At 43.8% G+C, this 17,952-nt stretch overlaps 4 protein-coding genes across 4 annotated transcripts; 1 reads left to right on the top strand and 3 right to left on the bottom strand.

Annotated features, from left to right (window-relative positions):
* Positions 1-1,773: 1,773 nt before the first annotated feature.
* LOC127763910 (probable F-box protein At3g61730) lies at positions 1,774-5,725 on the bottom strand. The gene is made up of 9 exons (XM_052288714.1): positions 5,611-5,725; positions 4,757-5,511; positions 3,475-3,695; positions 3,347-3,391; positions 3,090-3,257; positions 2,928-2,975; positions 2,667-2,837; positions 2,431-2,544; positions 1,774-2,341 (listed from the first exon to the last, which is right to left on the bottom strand). The coding sequence occupies exons 2-9, from the start codon at positions 5,155-5,157 to the stop codon at positions 2,256-2,258; spliced, it is 1,254 nt and encodes a 417-aa protein (XP_052144674.1). The 5' UTR covers positions 5,158-5,511; positions 5,611-5,725; the 3' UTR covers positions 1,774-2,255.
* A 68-nt stretch (positions 5,726-5,793) lies between these two features.
* LOC127763917 (uncharacterized) lies at positions 5,794-8,513 on the bottom strand. Its single transcript, XM_052288725.1, has 6 exons — positions 8,326-8,513; positions 8,173-8,226; positions 7,374-7,447; positions 7,063-7,180; positions 6,909-6,967; positions 5,794-6,039 (listed from the first exon to the last, which is right to left on the bottom strand). Exons 1-6 carry the CDS (start codon positions 8,440-8,442, stop codon positions 5,961-5,963), a joined length of 501 nt encoding a protein of 166 aa, XP_052144685.1. The 5' UTR covers positions 8,443-8,513; the 3' UTR covers positions 5,794-5,960.
* A 736-nt stretch (positions 8,514-9,249) lies between these two features.
* Positions 9,250-10,641, bottom strand: LOC127756977 (uncharacterized). Its single transcript, XM_052282368.1, has one exon. The coding sequence runs from the start codon at positions 10,262-10,264 to the stop codon at positions 9,521-9,523; it is 744 nt and encodes a 247-aa protein (XP_052138328.1). The 5' UTR covers positions 10,265-10,641; the 3' UTR covers positions 9,250-9,520.
* Positions 10,642-12,965: 2,324 nt separating this feature from the next.
* Positions 12,966-15,781, top strand: LOC127778809 (histone-lysine N-methyltransferase ATX3-like). The gene is made up of 8 exons (XM_052305441.1): positions 12,966-13,925; positions 14,320-14,375; positions 14,447-14,654; positions 14,759-14,869; positions 14,967-15,035; positions 15,146-15,211; positions 15,309-15,401; positions 15,470-15,781. Exons 1-7 carry the CDS (start codon positions 13,284-13,286, stop codon positions 15,357-15,359), a joined length of 1,203 nt encoding a protein of 400 aa, XP_052161401.1. The 5' UTR covers positions 12,966-13,283; the 3' UTR covers positions 15,360-15,401; positions 15,470-15,781.
* The last annotated feature ends 2,171 nt before the right edge of the window (positions 15,782-17,952 follow it).

Here is a 17,952-nt window from a genome sequence, read left to right as displayed (position 1 = left end):
AAGATAGTTTTTGCAGTACTTGGAGTAGGCCATCCATTGCACGGTTCAATTGGGATTAGGACTCGCTAATCGCAGAACAAGTTGATCACAACTGTTCTGCTGAGCCCGCTAGGATCCATAGGTATGGATACAACAGTAGGTTGGCTAGTTGCAATTGCTAATCTGCCTAACCCAGTGTCTCCCCTACTGTGTTTTGCAATTTGCACGCATACATCACTAGTACGGTAAATCACCGGCCACTTAAAATTTACCGAACTGGATGTAACATTTCAGGCTCCGAACGTAACATCAAGGCAATATATATCAATTTAGTGCAAGAAATCTCTACACCGTTCAGAAATCAGAGCCCCGAGCAAGAACACAAAGCTCAAACAACATGTAGTTGATACTCTCAAATTATAAGACGTTTTGACTTTGGTCAAACTACTCTAAATTTGACTAATTTTATAGAAAAAAGTAGTAATATTTTTAATCCAAGACAAATGCTTCATCCATTTCTAAATATTTGACGCCATTGACTTTTTTAAATATGTTTGACCGTTCGTCTTATTCAAAAAATTTAAGTAATTATTATTCCCTCCGTTTCACAATATAAGTCATTATAGCATTTTCCACATTTATATTGATGTTAATGAATCTAGACATTGTGAAACGGAGGAAGTAATTCTTTTCCTATCATTTAATTCATTTTTAAATATACTTATATGTATTTTATATATTTCACAAAAGTTTTTGAATAAGACGAACGGTTAAACATGTGCTAAAAAGTCAATAATGTCAAATATTTAGAAACGAAAGGAGTATATTATGAAAATTTATTCAATTATAGATTTAATGAAACTATGTTAGTGTTGGAAATATTACTACTTTTTTCTACATAATTAGTCAAACTTAGAGTAGTTTAACTTTGACCTAAATCAAAACGTCTTATAACCTGAAATGGAGGGTGTACTAAACTACTGCCCAGTGCCCACTAAAGCGTCCTATTGTGCTAGATGAATAACAGGTTGAAATTTTGTCAGATTTATGTATGTTAAGGTGCTTGTCCAGAAAGCTTGCAACGAGGATTTCTAGCAGCAGATAAATTCTACTCCCTCTGTTTTAGGTTATAAGACGTTTTGACTTTGGTCAAAGTCAAATTGTTTCAAGTTTACTAAGTTTATAGACAAATATAGTAACATTTATAATACTAAATTACTTTTATCAAATCAATAATTGAATATATTTTCATGATAAATTTGTCTTTGGTTAAAAATGTTACTATTTTTTCTATAAACTTGGTCAAACTTAAAGCATTTTGACTTTGACCAAAGTCAAAAGGAGTAGGTTTTACGATGGAACTGCAGTTACCAACAAGAACCAGGTCTAAATAAAAGGTGCAAAAGGATCGTGAGGAATTGGAAGCTTTGTTTAAGCTTCATGCCACTAACCCAACCAGGTGTCAGAATCGAACTGAATCTAAATGTACACATGTGAGCAAGAGGTTCATTTCCGTGGACTATCATCAGATTAGATAGCTACCAGCCACCTCCTGTATCATGCAAGCTTATGCTAATCGATTACTGAAATCCACGGATAATCCAATTTGTGCATCAATTTCAGACAATCTAACATACAGACTGGCTATCCCGAATATAAAAAGGATATCATGAGACTTAACATCCATGACTAAAAAATGCTAACTTAAATGAGGAAAATGAATAGGCAGAGGAGATGCCAGTGTTAGTGTTAGTGAAGTGTTGACATTCCTTGTCAGAGGGCAAGAACAGAATTAGAGATATTTGCAGTACTTCTGTAGTTCAGCTACGGTTTCACAAACCTCTACAAGTTGAGTATCAAATCATTCATGATTATGTTGCCCAGTCTATTGAAAACAGTAGAGCAGCTCATGAAATCAAGCAAGCTAGCAAAGCAGAGTGAAGTATGTACAATAAGCAAATTCTTGGCTTTATAGTCATAGACATAGTACTATGTTTTGTTAAAACAAGCTGCTACTTCTCAATGAAGCACAGAATATTACCGAAATGACTCAATGATTCGATATAAACAACACGAAATCTGCTCCTTTTGGGCGCTCTCTACTTCCGTACTCTAAACAATTTTTGTAATCTTAACAGAGGCCTAACCATCTATAGTATAACTGTATTCCCTCTCATGATTTATCCCTGACAGAACTTATATCATCGCAAACAAGGCATTAACACATTAAACAACAGAGCAGGAACCCAGCACCAGAAACGAACCAGGCACTTGAATCAGTAAATCTGCTGTGTGATCCGGATAGACACTATCTGCCCGTTCCCGGTCGTGTCTCGCATCGCCTGGAACCTTGACACCAACCCTGCAATCCAATCCACACAATGCAAAGAATATCAGATCAGAACTAGACTTGAGACAGAAAGAAATGTTTGATTTAGTTCACGTGCATACCCTGGTTGGAGTTGGACAGGAGGTTGGAATTGAGGGCAACAGCGTATGGGCGGCAATGTGCCTTGGGCTGTGGGTCGTCGCATCTCCTGACCCAAGACTTCGAGTGGAGAACACCTGCACCGGAAGAAGAAGATGCCACCCATGTCAGTCGTTGTGAGAGTGTGCCATCCTTGTACCAAGAATGTAAATGAACAGAGAACTGGAATTGACAAATGCCAAATGATCCAGGGACGAACATGAAATGGACTCATGAGCGCGGGTGCTGGCGTTGAAGATGGCGCAGGCTGCGGTGGGGGTCTCCTCGTCGTTGTAGTGGTCGCCCAGGTCCTCGTACTCCCAGGTGCCATTCCAGAATCCCTGCTCCAGGAACAGCTCGCAGTGTCGCGCGTCCAGAACCTGCAGGACCCCTGAACCACCCATTGCACCCAACCAAATTCAGTGAGCAATCAAACTCCACGATGGCAGGATCAAAAAACCCCCAGAGTCTCTCGACTCACCTGCGCACTTGTTGAGGGTGCAATTGGGACACCTCACAAGATGGAAGTCTGCAAGATTTCAACAAGGCCAAAAGCAATGCGAGTGAGATCATCGAAACAGTTTAATTAACCAGAACTGCAAGCTTGCGAGGAATTGGGTGGCGATGAGATGGGCGCGCGTACCGGTGATCCAGATGCCAGGGCGCGCGTTGGGGAGCACGCACGCGCCGGTCATCTCGATGGCGATCTGCGGGCCGTCCTCCTGCGGCGGCAGCCACTGCGGCACCGCCAGCTTCGCCGTCAGGAGCATGTAAGGCGACTCGAGCAGGAACCCACCAATCCGGTACGCCCCTGCGTCACGTATATCACACGAATCAATCAGAAGAAGCGGAGCGGAGAGAGATCAAACGATTTCGACGACGTCGTTGCGCTGCGCTTACCAATGTGCCTGCTGCTCCGGCGGAACCAGTACGAGTGGGCGCCGTCTGGAGGAAGAAGAGAGGGGACACGTGTCATGTCAGTGAGTGGGACCGGGTCGTCAGTGGAGGGAGGGAGGGGAGGAGCTTACTGAAGGCGGCGGCGTAGAGGAGGCGCCAGGAGCGGTGGAGCGGGCGGGGAGGGTACCGGTCGGCGGCGGCGGGGAGGAGGGAGAGGTCGCGGAGGAAGGCGTGGCGCCAGATGAACTCGTCGGCGAGGAGGCGGCGGAACCAGCGGCAGGTGGAGGAGAGGCGCACCAGCTCCGCGCCGAACAGGTACTTGGCCACCTCCGTCCACATGTCCGCCTCGTACCTGCAACAACAGAGCAAAAAAACTCCTGAATTCAAATTCGAAGTCGGATTTGACGATAGATTTCTGGAAAAATGAACTTAGCAGGAGGAGCAATGCTCAAAACTGCAGGTGGCTGAATTCAAAAATTCTGCAGTGCATCTGGGCAAGTCCCAGAAAATGTAAACAACGAATTCACAAATTGGAAAGCATAGAAGCAAGTCAGCAACCATCATTCGAGCACGCAGAAGTTCCTGTTCGCATTAATCAGCACTCTGCTCCTACGAATTTGAATCCAGAAGAATAACGAATGATACAGAATTTCATCCAATCCAAGTACCAAAACACTCGAACGTGCATAGCAATTCTAAATTTCTAACCAAAAGCGCTCAGCAGAGGATTTCCAGTGCACTTCGCACCGGTTGTTCAAAAGTTAAGTGCAGCATTTCAACGCAACAAAATTCGAATTCTCGAAGCTTCAAGCCACCCACGTCCAGCGGCAGGTAGCTGATTAGGAGCAGGACGCAAATGGAAGCGTTAAGCCACAATCTAGAGCTAGAAAATTCAAACAGCAACAGGTGGATTAAGTTGTGACCACGATCGATCGCTTCAAATCAAGTTGAGTTCACAGCAACATTCACATAATGCAATGCAGAAACGCAAACAGAACAGGCAATTCAGATGGCCAAATGCGACAGAATGGAAGAGTTAACCCACAATCCAGAGCTAGAGGATTCAAACAGCAGCATCAGAACTGATTCAATGGGTTATGTTGCGATCACCTAATAACCAAACTGAAATCACAGCAGCAAGGTTCAAATCACCGCAATGCAAACACAGACAAGCAATTCATGAGGCGATTCTCCACTGCTTCATCACAGATGCTCAAATCCAACCCGAGGAACTCCAAGTTAGTTCAAACCAATTCCCTTCCTCCAATCCACGGAACTTCCAGAAACACACTTGCACATCGAAACCACACTAGATTAAGAACAACGCAAGCAGAATCCGAACCAATTTCAAAATTCGCCACCTCGAACTCGAAGCCACGCACGCACGCACAGGGAGCAGAGCGAATCACTTACCAGTCGAAGGGAGGGCGACGGCGAGCGAGGAAGGAGGCACGCGGAAGCCTGCACGCCCGGAGCGGCGCCTCGCACGGGCAGCACACGGATGGCTGAAGCCCAGCGACGGGGCTCTGGATGATCACCCGCGCGCACGTCGGCCGCCTCCTCGCCGCTGGTGATGGGCGCGCAGGAGCAGGAGCCGGAGCCGGAGCCGCCGGCGGCGCGGCCTGCCTCCTCGCCCGCTTCCTCGGCGGCGGCAGCAGCAGCGAAGCCGGCGGTGACGAGACGAAGTCGGGGTCGACGCGCCGCGGCCTCGGGCGCTTCCTCAGCTCCATCATCCTCCCCCTCTCGCCCTCGCCCTCGCTCTCTCGTGGCTGTGGCTCTCGCGGTGGCCGGAGAAGGGAGATCGCTTTGCCCATGCAGCGATGGGGGCGACGTGTGCTGCGCGTGTGGGCGAGGAATGGGGTGGCATATATAGTAGCCGGGGAGCGACGAGGTGTTCAGAAATTTGAATTGGCTGGGAGATTTGAACCGGAGCTGAGCTGCTGGGCAGGGGTGTTAATGTAATTTTGATGGTGATGGAAGGGTAGTTTCGGTATTTCTTGCGGGGGAACACAGCTGCTGCTCACTGACAAGTGGGCCTGGTCGGACCCCACCAGACAGTGGCTGGCGAGTAGAGCCAGGTGTTGTAACTCGAAGACTTCAACAGTAGTCGCATATTTGGGTGATCTGTGTTCTGGCAGCTTTGACGCCCAAGCAGCAAACACTCTTTTCTGCAAAAGAGAAACAAAAAATGGAACATCACTACTCTTACCTGTTAAAAATTCAGAAGTTTTCGACTCGAAAAGAGATTCAAAAGTTTTAGAATTTACAGAAACAGTCTGTGCAGTGGAGCAAAATGTCATTAAGAACCAGGTGGAGCAAAGACGTCAGATGGCTGACATTTAGCAAGACGCGCAGAGTTGTGCAGCCAAGAAATTTGTATACATGATGCCTCAGTTGTTTGGCCAATTTCAGACAGATATGAACTTACAGCGTTACAAAAAACAAGTGCATGATGTAATACATTTATACAAAACATAAAGGTATGTGTATCCACAAAATCTGGATTGTAAGGACTTAGGTGAACAAACAATACTGGGGAGGAGGAGAAGCAGTATTGCATTAACATGGGCAAGCACCTTAAGGCATCCTGATACTACCCATGAACTTCACCATCAGGTCAAAGTTCAGTGTCACAGAGCTTCACCATCAGGTCAGACACCATTCGCCGAGCGAAAGGGATGTAGCTCAAACTATACCTGAGGTGCAAGAGAGGAGAATATGGAGCCAATATCAGTTAATTTGTCACAAGAGACAAGAGTGAGAAATAAAGATACAAACAGACAAACAATACTGATCCATTTCATAAAATAAAAACAGAAGGGGTGGAAATACAATTTGTTTCATGGTATGGAGATTTCTGGTGTCAAGAGACATGCATCTAGCTTCATGATATACCATATAAACTATGTTAATTTTTCAAACTCCCACGAAAAAGTACCTAAGTGAGGTATCGGATACATGTGATCCTAATTCGTGGTGCTACTGCACCTCCATCGCAAACAGCAAACATCCTACACGCTTCTTTCCTGTTGATGACTCAGATTATGGATTCATGATATGCAGAAGATAAATGTAGGCAGCAGCCCTCGTGTTTCTGCAGAGTTCGCCTTTTGTTGCTTCAACATTCCACAATGTACATGCACTGACTGAGCACTAATGTTTGGCAACGTCAGACAAACACTTAATATGAACACCTGAAGTTGATTCATGCAGTCACTAATGTTTTCTAGAATCGTGATATTTGTAAGATCAGTTCAGAGTTCACTAATGTTTTCTCAACGCGCATTCAGTACATGAGAACACTCAAGGATCAAAACCAGTCTCAAATACAGATAATTAACCACATGTGTGCCTGGCGTTGCTACGGTTAGCATAGTATAACTAAAGGCCAGTTTTGTTTACCACTTCTCTATGCAAAAGCACAGCGAATATTATTCTAATCTTACAATCTTTTTGTAAAGCTTATATCAATTTAATTAAGGCATACTTACAAATGGCATCAGTATTACAACAATAGGTTAAGACTCATAAATCACTAGTATTATTTTAAGAAAAGGAGGCTTACCAGAACAGAGCACAGATCTCGCATATGATTGCAATCAATGTTAGAACCTTGGAATGGATCTGCACAATTAAAGCACAGGACAAACACAAGATTAAGTGGTTTACTTACAAGAATCTGTCCATAAGGAAAAGGATGGTGGATAAATAATACTAACCCAAAGAGCAAAAATTAGAGCCAGAAAAACAAATCCACCGTAAATAGCTGTTGCATACACACGAACTGGGTCAAGCATCATCCTCAACTGTTGACTTGGCCCTATTAGGAAAGCTGTGCTGCCAAATAAAGGTTCATGTCAACATATGGCAAACTTTCAAAAAGAAAACCAGTAGTACTAATGCAATGACTAAACATGCATATCAGTAGTACAAAACAAAACCAGTATACACTTTGGTACTAAATATAAGGGATATCACTAAGCTAATCTGAAAACAAAAATGATATATGAGTGAAAATCTGTGTAATCACCTCCCAACTGCCAGGATGTTTCCAAATGTAAACATGACTGCAAATTTGATGGGTCTGACGAAAACTACAAGTGACTGCACAGGAAAAATGAAAAGTAACTTCTCAGAAAATTTTCAAAGTAATCACAACAAAATCAACAATTTGAAGTGCAGGCATGTTTGCTACCACTAAATTATCTTACAGAATCTATAAGTTTTAGCTATAACAATAAAGCATCTGGTCTTAATTTCCTAATAATGTGATTTCTTTGCCCCTGTGGAATTCAGTCAATTAACAAATCGTCTTATTTATCTTAGATCAAACTAACAAATTAGTACTCGTGAGCATAGCAATTAGCAATGAAGATCTACAGTGCACCTAAGAGAAAACAATAGCACTACTTCTCTAGGACTGAGACAATAAAACATATCATGTGCTCCTGCCTCCTGAGACAGGCAACTTTAATAATTTACAATTGCAGCTAAACCAATTTTCTTAAAGAGTAGACTGCGGAGTGACCATATGTCAGAACACTTGAAACTTGGTTTTGTTTCTTTCCCCTTCTGGTGAGGACTTTAAACTTGCTGATATTTTGGTAAACCTAAATTTCAAATCACATATTTCCGTATAACCACCCAAGAGGCATTGGATAGCGAATACTACTATTTTGCTTAAATACATTGTGTATACGATCCTGTTGGTGGAAACAGCAACACCTACAAAGCTAATTCGACATCCACATGAGGAACTAGCAGCCGCAAGCCCGTACGGACAACGAATTGCATTTCAGGCACCAAATTGCAGCGTCGTGCGTGCGTACCAGGATCATCAGAGCCAGTCCCGCAACCAAGCACGCGGCGAAGCCGTAGACCCGCTGGAGAAGCCAAGGCGAAGAGCAACAAAATCAGATCGACGCAAACCCCAAGACATTTGATCCTGCATTCGAGGGGATTGTCCAAGTTCCTGGGTTTACCTGGACAGGGGATAGGGAGCATATGCCCTCGGTGTCGCCAAGGATAGAATCCTCCGGCTGCTCCTCGTCGTCGTCGCCGCCGGCGAGGGCGCGGTGGAGGCGGGTGAGGGCGTCCATCGTCGCCTCGTCGGCTTGGGTCGAATCGGAGAGGCGAAAGGCGAGGTTGATGGAGAACACGACCTCGATGGTGTGTGGTAAAGATCCCAAATTACTTTGGCCCGTTATAAATTCGGCCCATTAGGCTTCGTTTAGTTTGGGATTTTCGCGGCCTCTCTCTCTAATTTATGTGCTGAAATTTTAGGTGGAAATACATTCCAAAGTGAAACTCAATTATTCAAGTGTTCTAAACTAAAGGCTAAACTTAAGTTGAGCAACAAAAGATCACGTGGGTGGGTTCTCATGTAGTTTGATGTGTCACTTATGTGTGATCTATTAATCCATTATCACACTTGGCATCCTCTCGTCGGATCTTTTTTTTTTCAAGCAATTTAAACTTTCCAAACTTGAATTATGTGTGCCGAGTATGTTTTCTCCTCCAAATCATTTGCTTCTCCATGTGTATCTTTCTTATGCCACATTGTGAGAGGGAAGCATATCCCTTAGAAAGAGCAATTTCGCAAAGATCTTTGCGGGAATTAAACTAATTCCTCTCTATCTTTTGGAGTTTGCAGGAATTTTATTATTCTTGCGAAATACGATAAAGTCCAGCGTTTTAAAGGACCATTTTCTTGCTGCCTTTGTTCTCACGTTTTTTTTATTTTTTACTACAATTAAATTAAATTAAACAAACTAAAGACCGCAACATTTTTGGTCCCTCATGTGGACCCAAAAATTAATTATTACTACAATTAATTATTTGTCACTCGCTCTCTATAACATCTGAGCTCTCATATGTCTATGACACGTGGGTTCAGTGGCAAATAATTTAGCACCACTCGTAAGAGTGGTAAATAGTTAATTACTCCACATTTTTGTGAAATAACCGGCAGCACAACAAAATGTACTGGTGATGACACACAACAAAACCAGAAAATTGTTTGCTTTGCATATTAAGAATCCATGAGGCAGATAGTCTCAAAACACAAAGAAATCATCTCTTTGTCACACATATAATCCCAGTTTTTTCTTTCTCCATTACAAACTCATCACGAGCAACCGTGCAACACAATCACAGCGAAAAAACGAGCGAATCAACTCAAGTGTACAGCGCGTCCAGCTCGGCCCGGCCGGCGACCCTCCCGGCCGCCGCCTTGGCCGGGTCGACGCCGAGCTCCGCCGCCACGCGCCGCATGACGCCGAACTCCGCCGGCCTCGCGCCCTCCGGCCACGTCACCACCATGCTCGCCGCCTTCCCGCGCATCTCGCACTCCGCCAACACCGCGGCGCCGAGCCCGTCCACCACGCTCCCGGGCGGGGCCAGCGCCGCCACGCCGCGGGCCGCGCCGACGCCTCCCCGCCCCCGCGCCGCCCTGGTCTCCAGCTTCCCCTCCACGGGCTCGTCCGCGGCGAGCCTGCCCCTGTAGGCCCCGCTCCGGACCGCGTCGAGCACCAGCACCTCCTCGGGCTGGAGGGCGGACACGAGGCTCCTGGCGACGGCGCGCGCGCGGTGGGCGGGGACGGGGGCGGGGCCGTGTGCGGCGGCGAGGAGGGCGCCCGAGGGGGCATGGAGATACACGCGGATGGGTGGCTGGGAGCGCTCCAGGGGGAGCTCGGGGAGGAGGAGGGAGGCGTGCAGCGGAGGCGGCGAGGGGAGGTGGGGGAGGAGCGCAAGCGAGGTCGGGGAGATGAGGAGGATGAGGAGGCGGCGCGGGGCGGGGCTAGGGTTGGCGGGGGAGACGACGAGGATAGGGGTGGGCTGCGGCGGTGGAGCGGCGAAGTTGTCGAGGTCGTCCGGGGAGAAGCGGGAAGGCGGCGGCGCGTCGGTGACGACGTCCTCCATGGCGGCCCGATGCGATCGGCGGCGGCGGCGGCGGCGGCGCTGGGGTTCGGGAGAGGGAGATCTGGTGCGGCTTGGTGTTGGACTCTTGGTGGCGTTAAGGGCCTAAGGGGTTTAGGCCTTTTTCTTTCTTGGGCTTTAGGCCGAGACTGAAAATGACAGCTGTGGCCTTCTCATGCTTGTTCTCAAAGTAACCTCTTCAAAGCTGAGAAAAAAGTTTTTCAAACAAATATGACTGTTTTTTTTCTAAATATTGCTGTTCCTATAGTATTTGGAATGAGTAACAATGGGTATGTTCACTTTGATGCTAAAAAAAACCTTACCAAAATTTGGCATTGCCATTGCCAAAATTTTGGTAGGATTTCTTATATAGTTACCAAAATTTGGCAGCAAACTAAATGTAGACAATTTTTTGGTAATTTTACCAAAATTTGGTAAGGTTGAAAATAGCATTAAAATGAACAGGCCCAATATTTCAGTACAAACAATACTTACAGTCGACAAAAACATAAGAAAAAAGTATGACTGTGGAGTCTTCATAAAGTACACGGCTATGTTAGGCTAGATGTTCTCGCTAAGTCTTTCACTCTACACATAACTCAAATGTTGATTTCTTTCAACAATTTGAGACACCTTCCTCTCTCTCTCTCTCTCTTGTTGAAGACTTGTCTATTGTGTTCACTCTAAGATTTTCCAAGCTACCAAAAACATCGTGGTCTTTATGGCCTTTGATTTCCCTGCGCACAGTATATTTCTACCACCACTCAAGTAATGAATTCTGATATACTAGTTAAACAACTACTTAATTTAGTCAAATCTAGATAGATAAACGAATAATTTTGGATGAACATTTGTATTATGTTAATATATATGCTCCCTTTTTTTATAATTTAATTATTGGTTGGTGGTGCTGTTTGGAACTAGTCCTACATTTTGGTTAACTTTTAAGAGTTAAATATCAACTCGATAGTTTTCTTTAGTGGTTTGTTTAATACCATAGTACATTAATCCAGTCACTAGTAATGCTTTCAATCCACACAAACCATTTTGTGCCAACCGTTTGCCAAAAAGGCTAAAGAAGAACAAACAAATGGGAAGTTTAGGCACACGATTCATTGGTTATGTTGTTTTCTTTCAAATACAATAGTCGAACACTTAACATACATATCACATGCACATCCTCAACACAAGCTAGAGAATTGGTTCAGTTGGACATGTATATTTTTTCCTTACTAAACACGCTAATGTGCGTGCTGTGCTTTCATGAAACCGCCAAATAACACATGCTAAGTCCACTGGCTCCATTGAGCTTTCTGGCAAGACATGCACCGCAAGTCTACAGCTCAGCCTCTAACACCTACCTTGTGTTGCATGGTGGGGCTCCATGTCATCGTGCCAATGGAATATATGCAACAACCATGTTCCGGTAGTAGGCCACCGAAATGACGAAGATGATCTCACGTATCTCAAGATTTGGATGGCTCAAGGCAACGGTAAAAATGACACACCCCTTCCCATGAGCTTGAGGCGACCAATACCCTGCATTGTTTCGCCCTTGCTAACTCGATTCATGGCCACACAACCTTTAGATCTAGTGGTGTTGCAACGACTAGATCTATCTAGTGGTGTTGCAACGACTAGATCTAGCCACCTCACGTCGGCGGCGACCTCATGGACACATCGAGGGTGAAGCTATAGCCACCTCTCGCTCTAGCTCAGCATTCCACCTCTATGCGATCCAGTGAAAAATGCACAAACTCTGATGAAGGGTAGTACCGGTGAGCTTATAGACGACATTGGCTATTTGACTTGTCGATGGCTGCAACGACATCAGCTTGTGGCAAAGGGATTTTTTACAAGGACGAGCAAATCATGTAAGGTGATAGGAAAGTGGCGACAATAATAATGATGGGGCTACGAGGAGCAAGATCGAGAGAAGTAGGAAGAGAGGAAGAGAAGATAAGTAGAGGATGACATGTAAAGTTAGTTATAAAGAGTACATGCTCCATTTCATATTATAAGTCATTTTAATTTTTTTCCTAGCTTTTAAGTTTGACCAAATCTCTACTATAATATGAATTGAATATGTTTTTGCTGGTGTTTTGGTACGTCATCTGTGTATGAGTCGGTTTTCAAGTTCGTTCACTTTTAGAAATAAATATCCGTATTCGAGTTGTTTATTAAGTCCGTTTGCTTTTGAAAATACATAAGAGCCGTATAAGAAATCTCTTTAAAAAACTCGCATGATAACTTCAGACAATCGGATTCTAATTAAAGCTCATGATTTTAAGCGAATTCCCACGGTAAATTTCACCTTAATTAAACCGTATATAACAATAATAAGATTAAAATAGCATTCACCCGTTGCAACGCACGGGCATTTTTTCTAATTTGTAGAAAAACTTAGCAATATCTATAACATCAAACTAGTTTTATTAAAACTAAAATTTAATATATTTTGATAGTTTATTCGTTTTATGTTAAAAATGTTGCTAGATTTTTCTATAAATTTAGTTAAACTTAGGAAAAAAAAAGTTAAAACGGCTTTATGATATAAAACAGATGAAATGTATTTTTCTCCATAAATACTTTCTTTTACTAGTAGTTTATTTATTGACAAGATTGCCACGTAACCGAACTGCTGCCACGCGGCAATCTCTCGTCTCATCTCCCCGGCGCCAGATTCGTCGTCGTCGTCGTCTTCCTTCCCCCACCCTGCCTCACTGCCTCTACCTCGGCAGGCTCACTCACCTCGCTTCCTGTCCGACATCGCGCCGCATCCCCCCATCCCTCGAGCTCGATCGGAGTACCGGAGAGATCCCAAAAATTCTCTCGCCCGCCGCCCCGCCCGGCGCCGGCGCGTTGCCTCCTCGATTTCCTCTCCCGGGAGTCGAGATCCCGGAGCCCCGCGGATTGGCTGGCCAACCGAGCCGGGGATTCTAGGGTTTGTCTCCCCCCCGGGGTTGGTTGCGATGCTCGCGTCCCGCATCCCGCTCAATCGCTGAGCCGTCGCCGGGGAGAGATGGGGGAGCCGCCCCCTGCCGGAGAGGGGAGCGGCATGATGATGCCGGCCAAGCGCCGCCGCGAGCGGGTGTTACCGTCGCGGTTCAAGGACTCGGTGCTGGTGCTCCCGACGGCCGCCGCGAAGAAGGGCAAGCCCGCGGAGGCCGCGGCGGAGGGGGGAGTTGTGGACGGGGAGCTCTACGACGTGGAGCTGGAAGAAGGGGATCCCGGCATGCTGTGGACCGGCGACGAGCGGCCGGTGCAGACGGAGGAGGAGCTGTACTGGGCGTGCAGGAACATCAGGAGAAGCAGCACCTCCACCTCCGGTAGCTTCAGCAGCAGCATCTTCAGCGGTAGCAGCGCGGTGACGTCCTTGAGCAATGCCGGCGGCGGCGGGGGGAATGGGCGGCCGGAGGGGAAGCCCACGGTGGTGGTGGAGTGCAAGCCGAAGAGCGATGGCGGCGAGAGGAAAGAGGATTTCTACTGGCCGGAGGAATTCGTGCTCGGGGATGTTGTGTGGGCGAGGTCGGGGAAGAAGTGCCCGGCATGGCCTGCGCTGGTGATTGATCCACTGCTTCATGCGCCAAGGGTCGTCTTGAACTCCTGCATCCCGGGTGCACTCTGCGTCATGTTCTTCGGATACTCTAATAGCGGCCTCAGGGTAATTCACCACAACTTCCTTTTTTAGATAATGGAATAGAATCTCGGCATCTGCTCAAAGAGCTACAACAAATTATTACACCAATTCAACCAAACACAACGCAACTCAACAGGTCATAAAACACAGGCTTAATAAAACAGAAGCACACACAAACTACTGAACGCCAACACAAGGAAAGATCACAAGATTATTCACCACAACTTTCTGGTTAAGCAGTCGGGGTGTTCTTTTGTTTTTTGTTTTTTTTCTTTGTCCTTGATAGAACTCAACTTAGACAAGAATACGGCGAAGAGCAACTGAAACAGGCTTAACCATGTGAGGGATACCAGACATCCCCTTTCTGTTATTTTTTTTCTTGGCTTCCATCAACTCACACTACTGCATTTCTTTGTAGGACTATGGATGGGTTAAGCAAGGGTTGATCTTTCCCTTTGTGGAGTACCTAGATAGGTAAGCTGCGTGGTGAATGGGGCTTTTCTTTCTTTACCTGCGTGGTATCTGAAATTTCTCTCGTCTCCCAGGTTTAAGGGCCAAACTTTATATAAGATCAAGGCAAGCAGATTCCGTGAAGCAATTGAGGAGGCTTTCCTTGCTGAGCGTGGCCTTTTTGAGCTCGAAACGGATGAGGGGTGCTCACTAGAGAAGTCTGTCAATGACCAGTCCATCCCTGACGGGTTACTGGAAGGGTCTGGTTCTAATAATGAGCAGGAATGCCAATCGGAGGCTCAGGTAATTGGATGGATGCTGCACAACTTCAAAGATATGGGCTTGTGACTGCCTCATTTGTTAGTACAGCTTTCAACTGAGCTGCGATCTAATCAACTGTACTACAGGTTGTTGGCAAATCACCTGGATGTGATATTTGCGGTAATCGTCTTCCATGCAAGATAGCAAGCAAAAAGAAGCAAGAGGGAGAACGATTACTCTGTAGGCACTGTGATAAGGTATGTTGCTTGGACATTGGAGAGGTGTTTTTGTGTGTTCCATTTCATTTTCTGTTTTTATTTTGCCTTATGCGTGTAAACATTATTATATCTGCAGCTATTACAGTCAAAGCAGTACTGTGGCATATGCAAGAAAATTTGGCACCATACAGATGGTGGAAATTGGGTAAGAGCTAGAAACATATGTGCTTTGTTGTTGCTATATTCTACATGTTCTCTTGATTGGTCTAGGGGTCAAGGACATGACCTGCAACACAGTGACACACTTGTTTGCAGGTTTGTTGTGATGAGTGTCAAATTTGGGTTCATGTAGAATGTGACCAGACATGCATCAAGATGGAGGTAATTTGCTTCTTTTGTTTCAATGTTGATATTTTTTAGTCGTTTGGCATCTATATCAAGTATTTCTATGAATGAATAACTGAATATAATTTTATAGGACTTGGAAAATGCTGATTATTTCTGTCCGGATTGCAAATCAAAACGCTAGAATATCTCCAGTTGAACAAATGAACACTCCTAACAGTTCAGAGTGAGTTAATTTCCTTGAAAGTCTGTTGAAACTGTGATAGTTGGAACTAATATTTGTCATTTGTGCAGACATGTAGTATGTAGGGACTAGTGAGGGTGGTACACTGGTACTGAAACTGTATTGTGATATGGTCAAACGGGTTCTGGTGCCGTCATGTTGTTTTGTTAGACGTGCTTTAGAAAATAGCATTGTCCATAAACTGTAATGACTATTTTCTCTGTGACAATGTGACCTACCAACTAGAAAGCCTGTACTAGGATCCCTATCCGCAATGTAGTATCCACAAAGGCACAAACCAGCGTGTATGTTGTACATAAACCATGCATGCATATATGTTGTAAATATTAATTATTTGAAATGCTTATGCTGTTGTATGTTTAGCCACCGAAGTAATGTAGTTTGACAATTCTTGGGACTTTCATCACTTCATAACTCTATTTATCTACTCCATGTTGTATCACTGGCATCTAAAATTTAGCCTTTATACTCTTGTGTGGGGTGACTGGGGTCCTAAGACCTATACTTCTATTTGGTTATTTAAAAAGCATACAAGTAGCTTGCGCTGCAGGGTATAATCACACGTGTAAATTCAACATTATTTTGACCTGTTTATTTATCCAAGTGACTTCGTAAGATTGGTCACTTGTATAATAATGAACAACATACTTGCTTACCATTGCAGAAAACTCCTTGTACTCATTTCGTCCCTAGGTTCTACACTTCTACTCATTTCCTTTTATATGTGTGTATATATATATGTGTGTATATATATATATGTGTATATATATATATATATATATATATATATATATATATATATATATATATATATATGAATTTTTTGTTTTGATCTCTTCTATACCGTTATGAAAATGCCCCTCTTACCCTTATACTTGGAAGGAATGTAGGAAATTATAGAATCTAACATCGAAAATACATGAGTTTGTTAGGGCAGCCACAATGTGAACATAAGAATAGGTCTTAAGCCTCTAAAGTGAATCTTATACATTGTGAGAGTAGTTCTTATAGGTGGCATTTGCTTGAGCTAGCCATATGCATAAAGACCATCCACAAGGAATAAAAAATATATTACTCCTTCCTCTCTCATGGTAGTGTTACTCTCTCTCCCTCTCTCAATGGCTAATCTTGGGTTTGTGGGATCCACCTTAATATCCTCTCTCGACATATACATTGTGGATATGATAACACGTTTTAGTGGGTCCCACCATAATAGTAAGGTAGTTCATATACATTGAGCACGCCCTTATATATAAGGGCAAACAACATATATGAGAACTATTGTAGCCTTCCACAATGTATATAGATAGCAAATAATATTGAAAGAGAAAGTAGAGACAAATAACATATTTTATTCTCTATGAGCAACACATATGCTTATGGGTAGTTCTTGTTATTTCTTTGCTATGGACTACTTCCACAATATTGCTAGGTGACTGAATGAAATATTATATTGCTTATATAGACTACTTTTGCATTACATTGTGGATGCTCTAAGTGTAGCTGCAGGTTTCCGTGTCCAACGTATAATCGTCTGTCTTATTTAAAATATTTACGAAAATATTTTAAAAAATAAGTCACCTATAAAGTAATATTTATGTTTTATCATCTAATATCGTAAAAAAAATAAATAAGACGGATAATTTAACGTTGGATATGGAAAACTACGCACTTTGGGACGAGGGAGCATTAAATAATGATAAAATTGCCCTTGTCAGCTCTCTTCCCCATCCTGACACCAACCCGCTTGGAAGAACAATGGAGATCAAAAAAGTTGTCTGCTAGATTCTCTGCTTAGATTTCAGTGGATTGTTTGGCCATCGGATCGCTCTGTTTGTCCGTTGCAAAATGTTAGCTACCTGGATAAGGGGAGCGTATCCTATGCACACAGGCCCTCGCGTGTATACACCGTGTACACCAACTAAAAACTATCACAAAAAATTCTAGGAAAACTCATACATGTACTTTCAATAGTATTACATCTACGTGCAAAGTCGCATCTTCAAATTCATTCTACATAGAGAATAGAAAAAAAAATAAAATTCTGACAAAATTGCAACCTTAAAACTGTCAGATTTTTTGTTTTTTTGTTACGGCTAAAATATAATGAATTTGATGTTAAGATTTTAACCCTAGGTGTAATACAATTGAAAGTATGTGTGTGATTTTTTCTAGATTTTTTGGTGACAGTTTTTAGTTGGTGTGCACGTGTATACACGTGAGTGACTGTGTGCATAGAATATGTTGCCCTGGATAAGACATTAACGTGAGTCCATCTAATATTATTTTCGTTTCATAAAAAAATAATATAATACATGTTTAGATTCATAATACTATGACGTGTCACATATGATACTAGGTTGATTTTATATGGGGCGGATGAACTTGTCTCTCTCTCTTTTACCAAGTATTTTAGTACTTTGTTGTTGTTGTTGTTAACTTGGCCTAAACTATTACTACAGAATTATGGAGCTAAGTTAGCTATATGACTATTGCTTTGATGGCATTTTCATGATCAAGATATATAAGTCAT

This window comes from Oryza glaberrima, chromosome 1, assembly GCF_000147395.1.
Source record: "Oryza glaberrima chromosome 1, OglaRS2, whole genome shotgun sequence".
In the NCBI taxonomy this organism is placed as follows: domain Eukaryota; kingdom Viridiplantae; phylum Streptophyta; class Magnoliopsida; order Poales; family Poaceae; genus Oryza; species Oryza glaberrima.
This window is presented reverse-complemented; position numbering and strand designations above follow the sequence as displayed.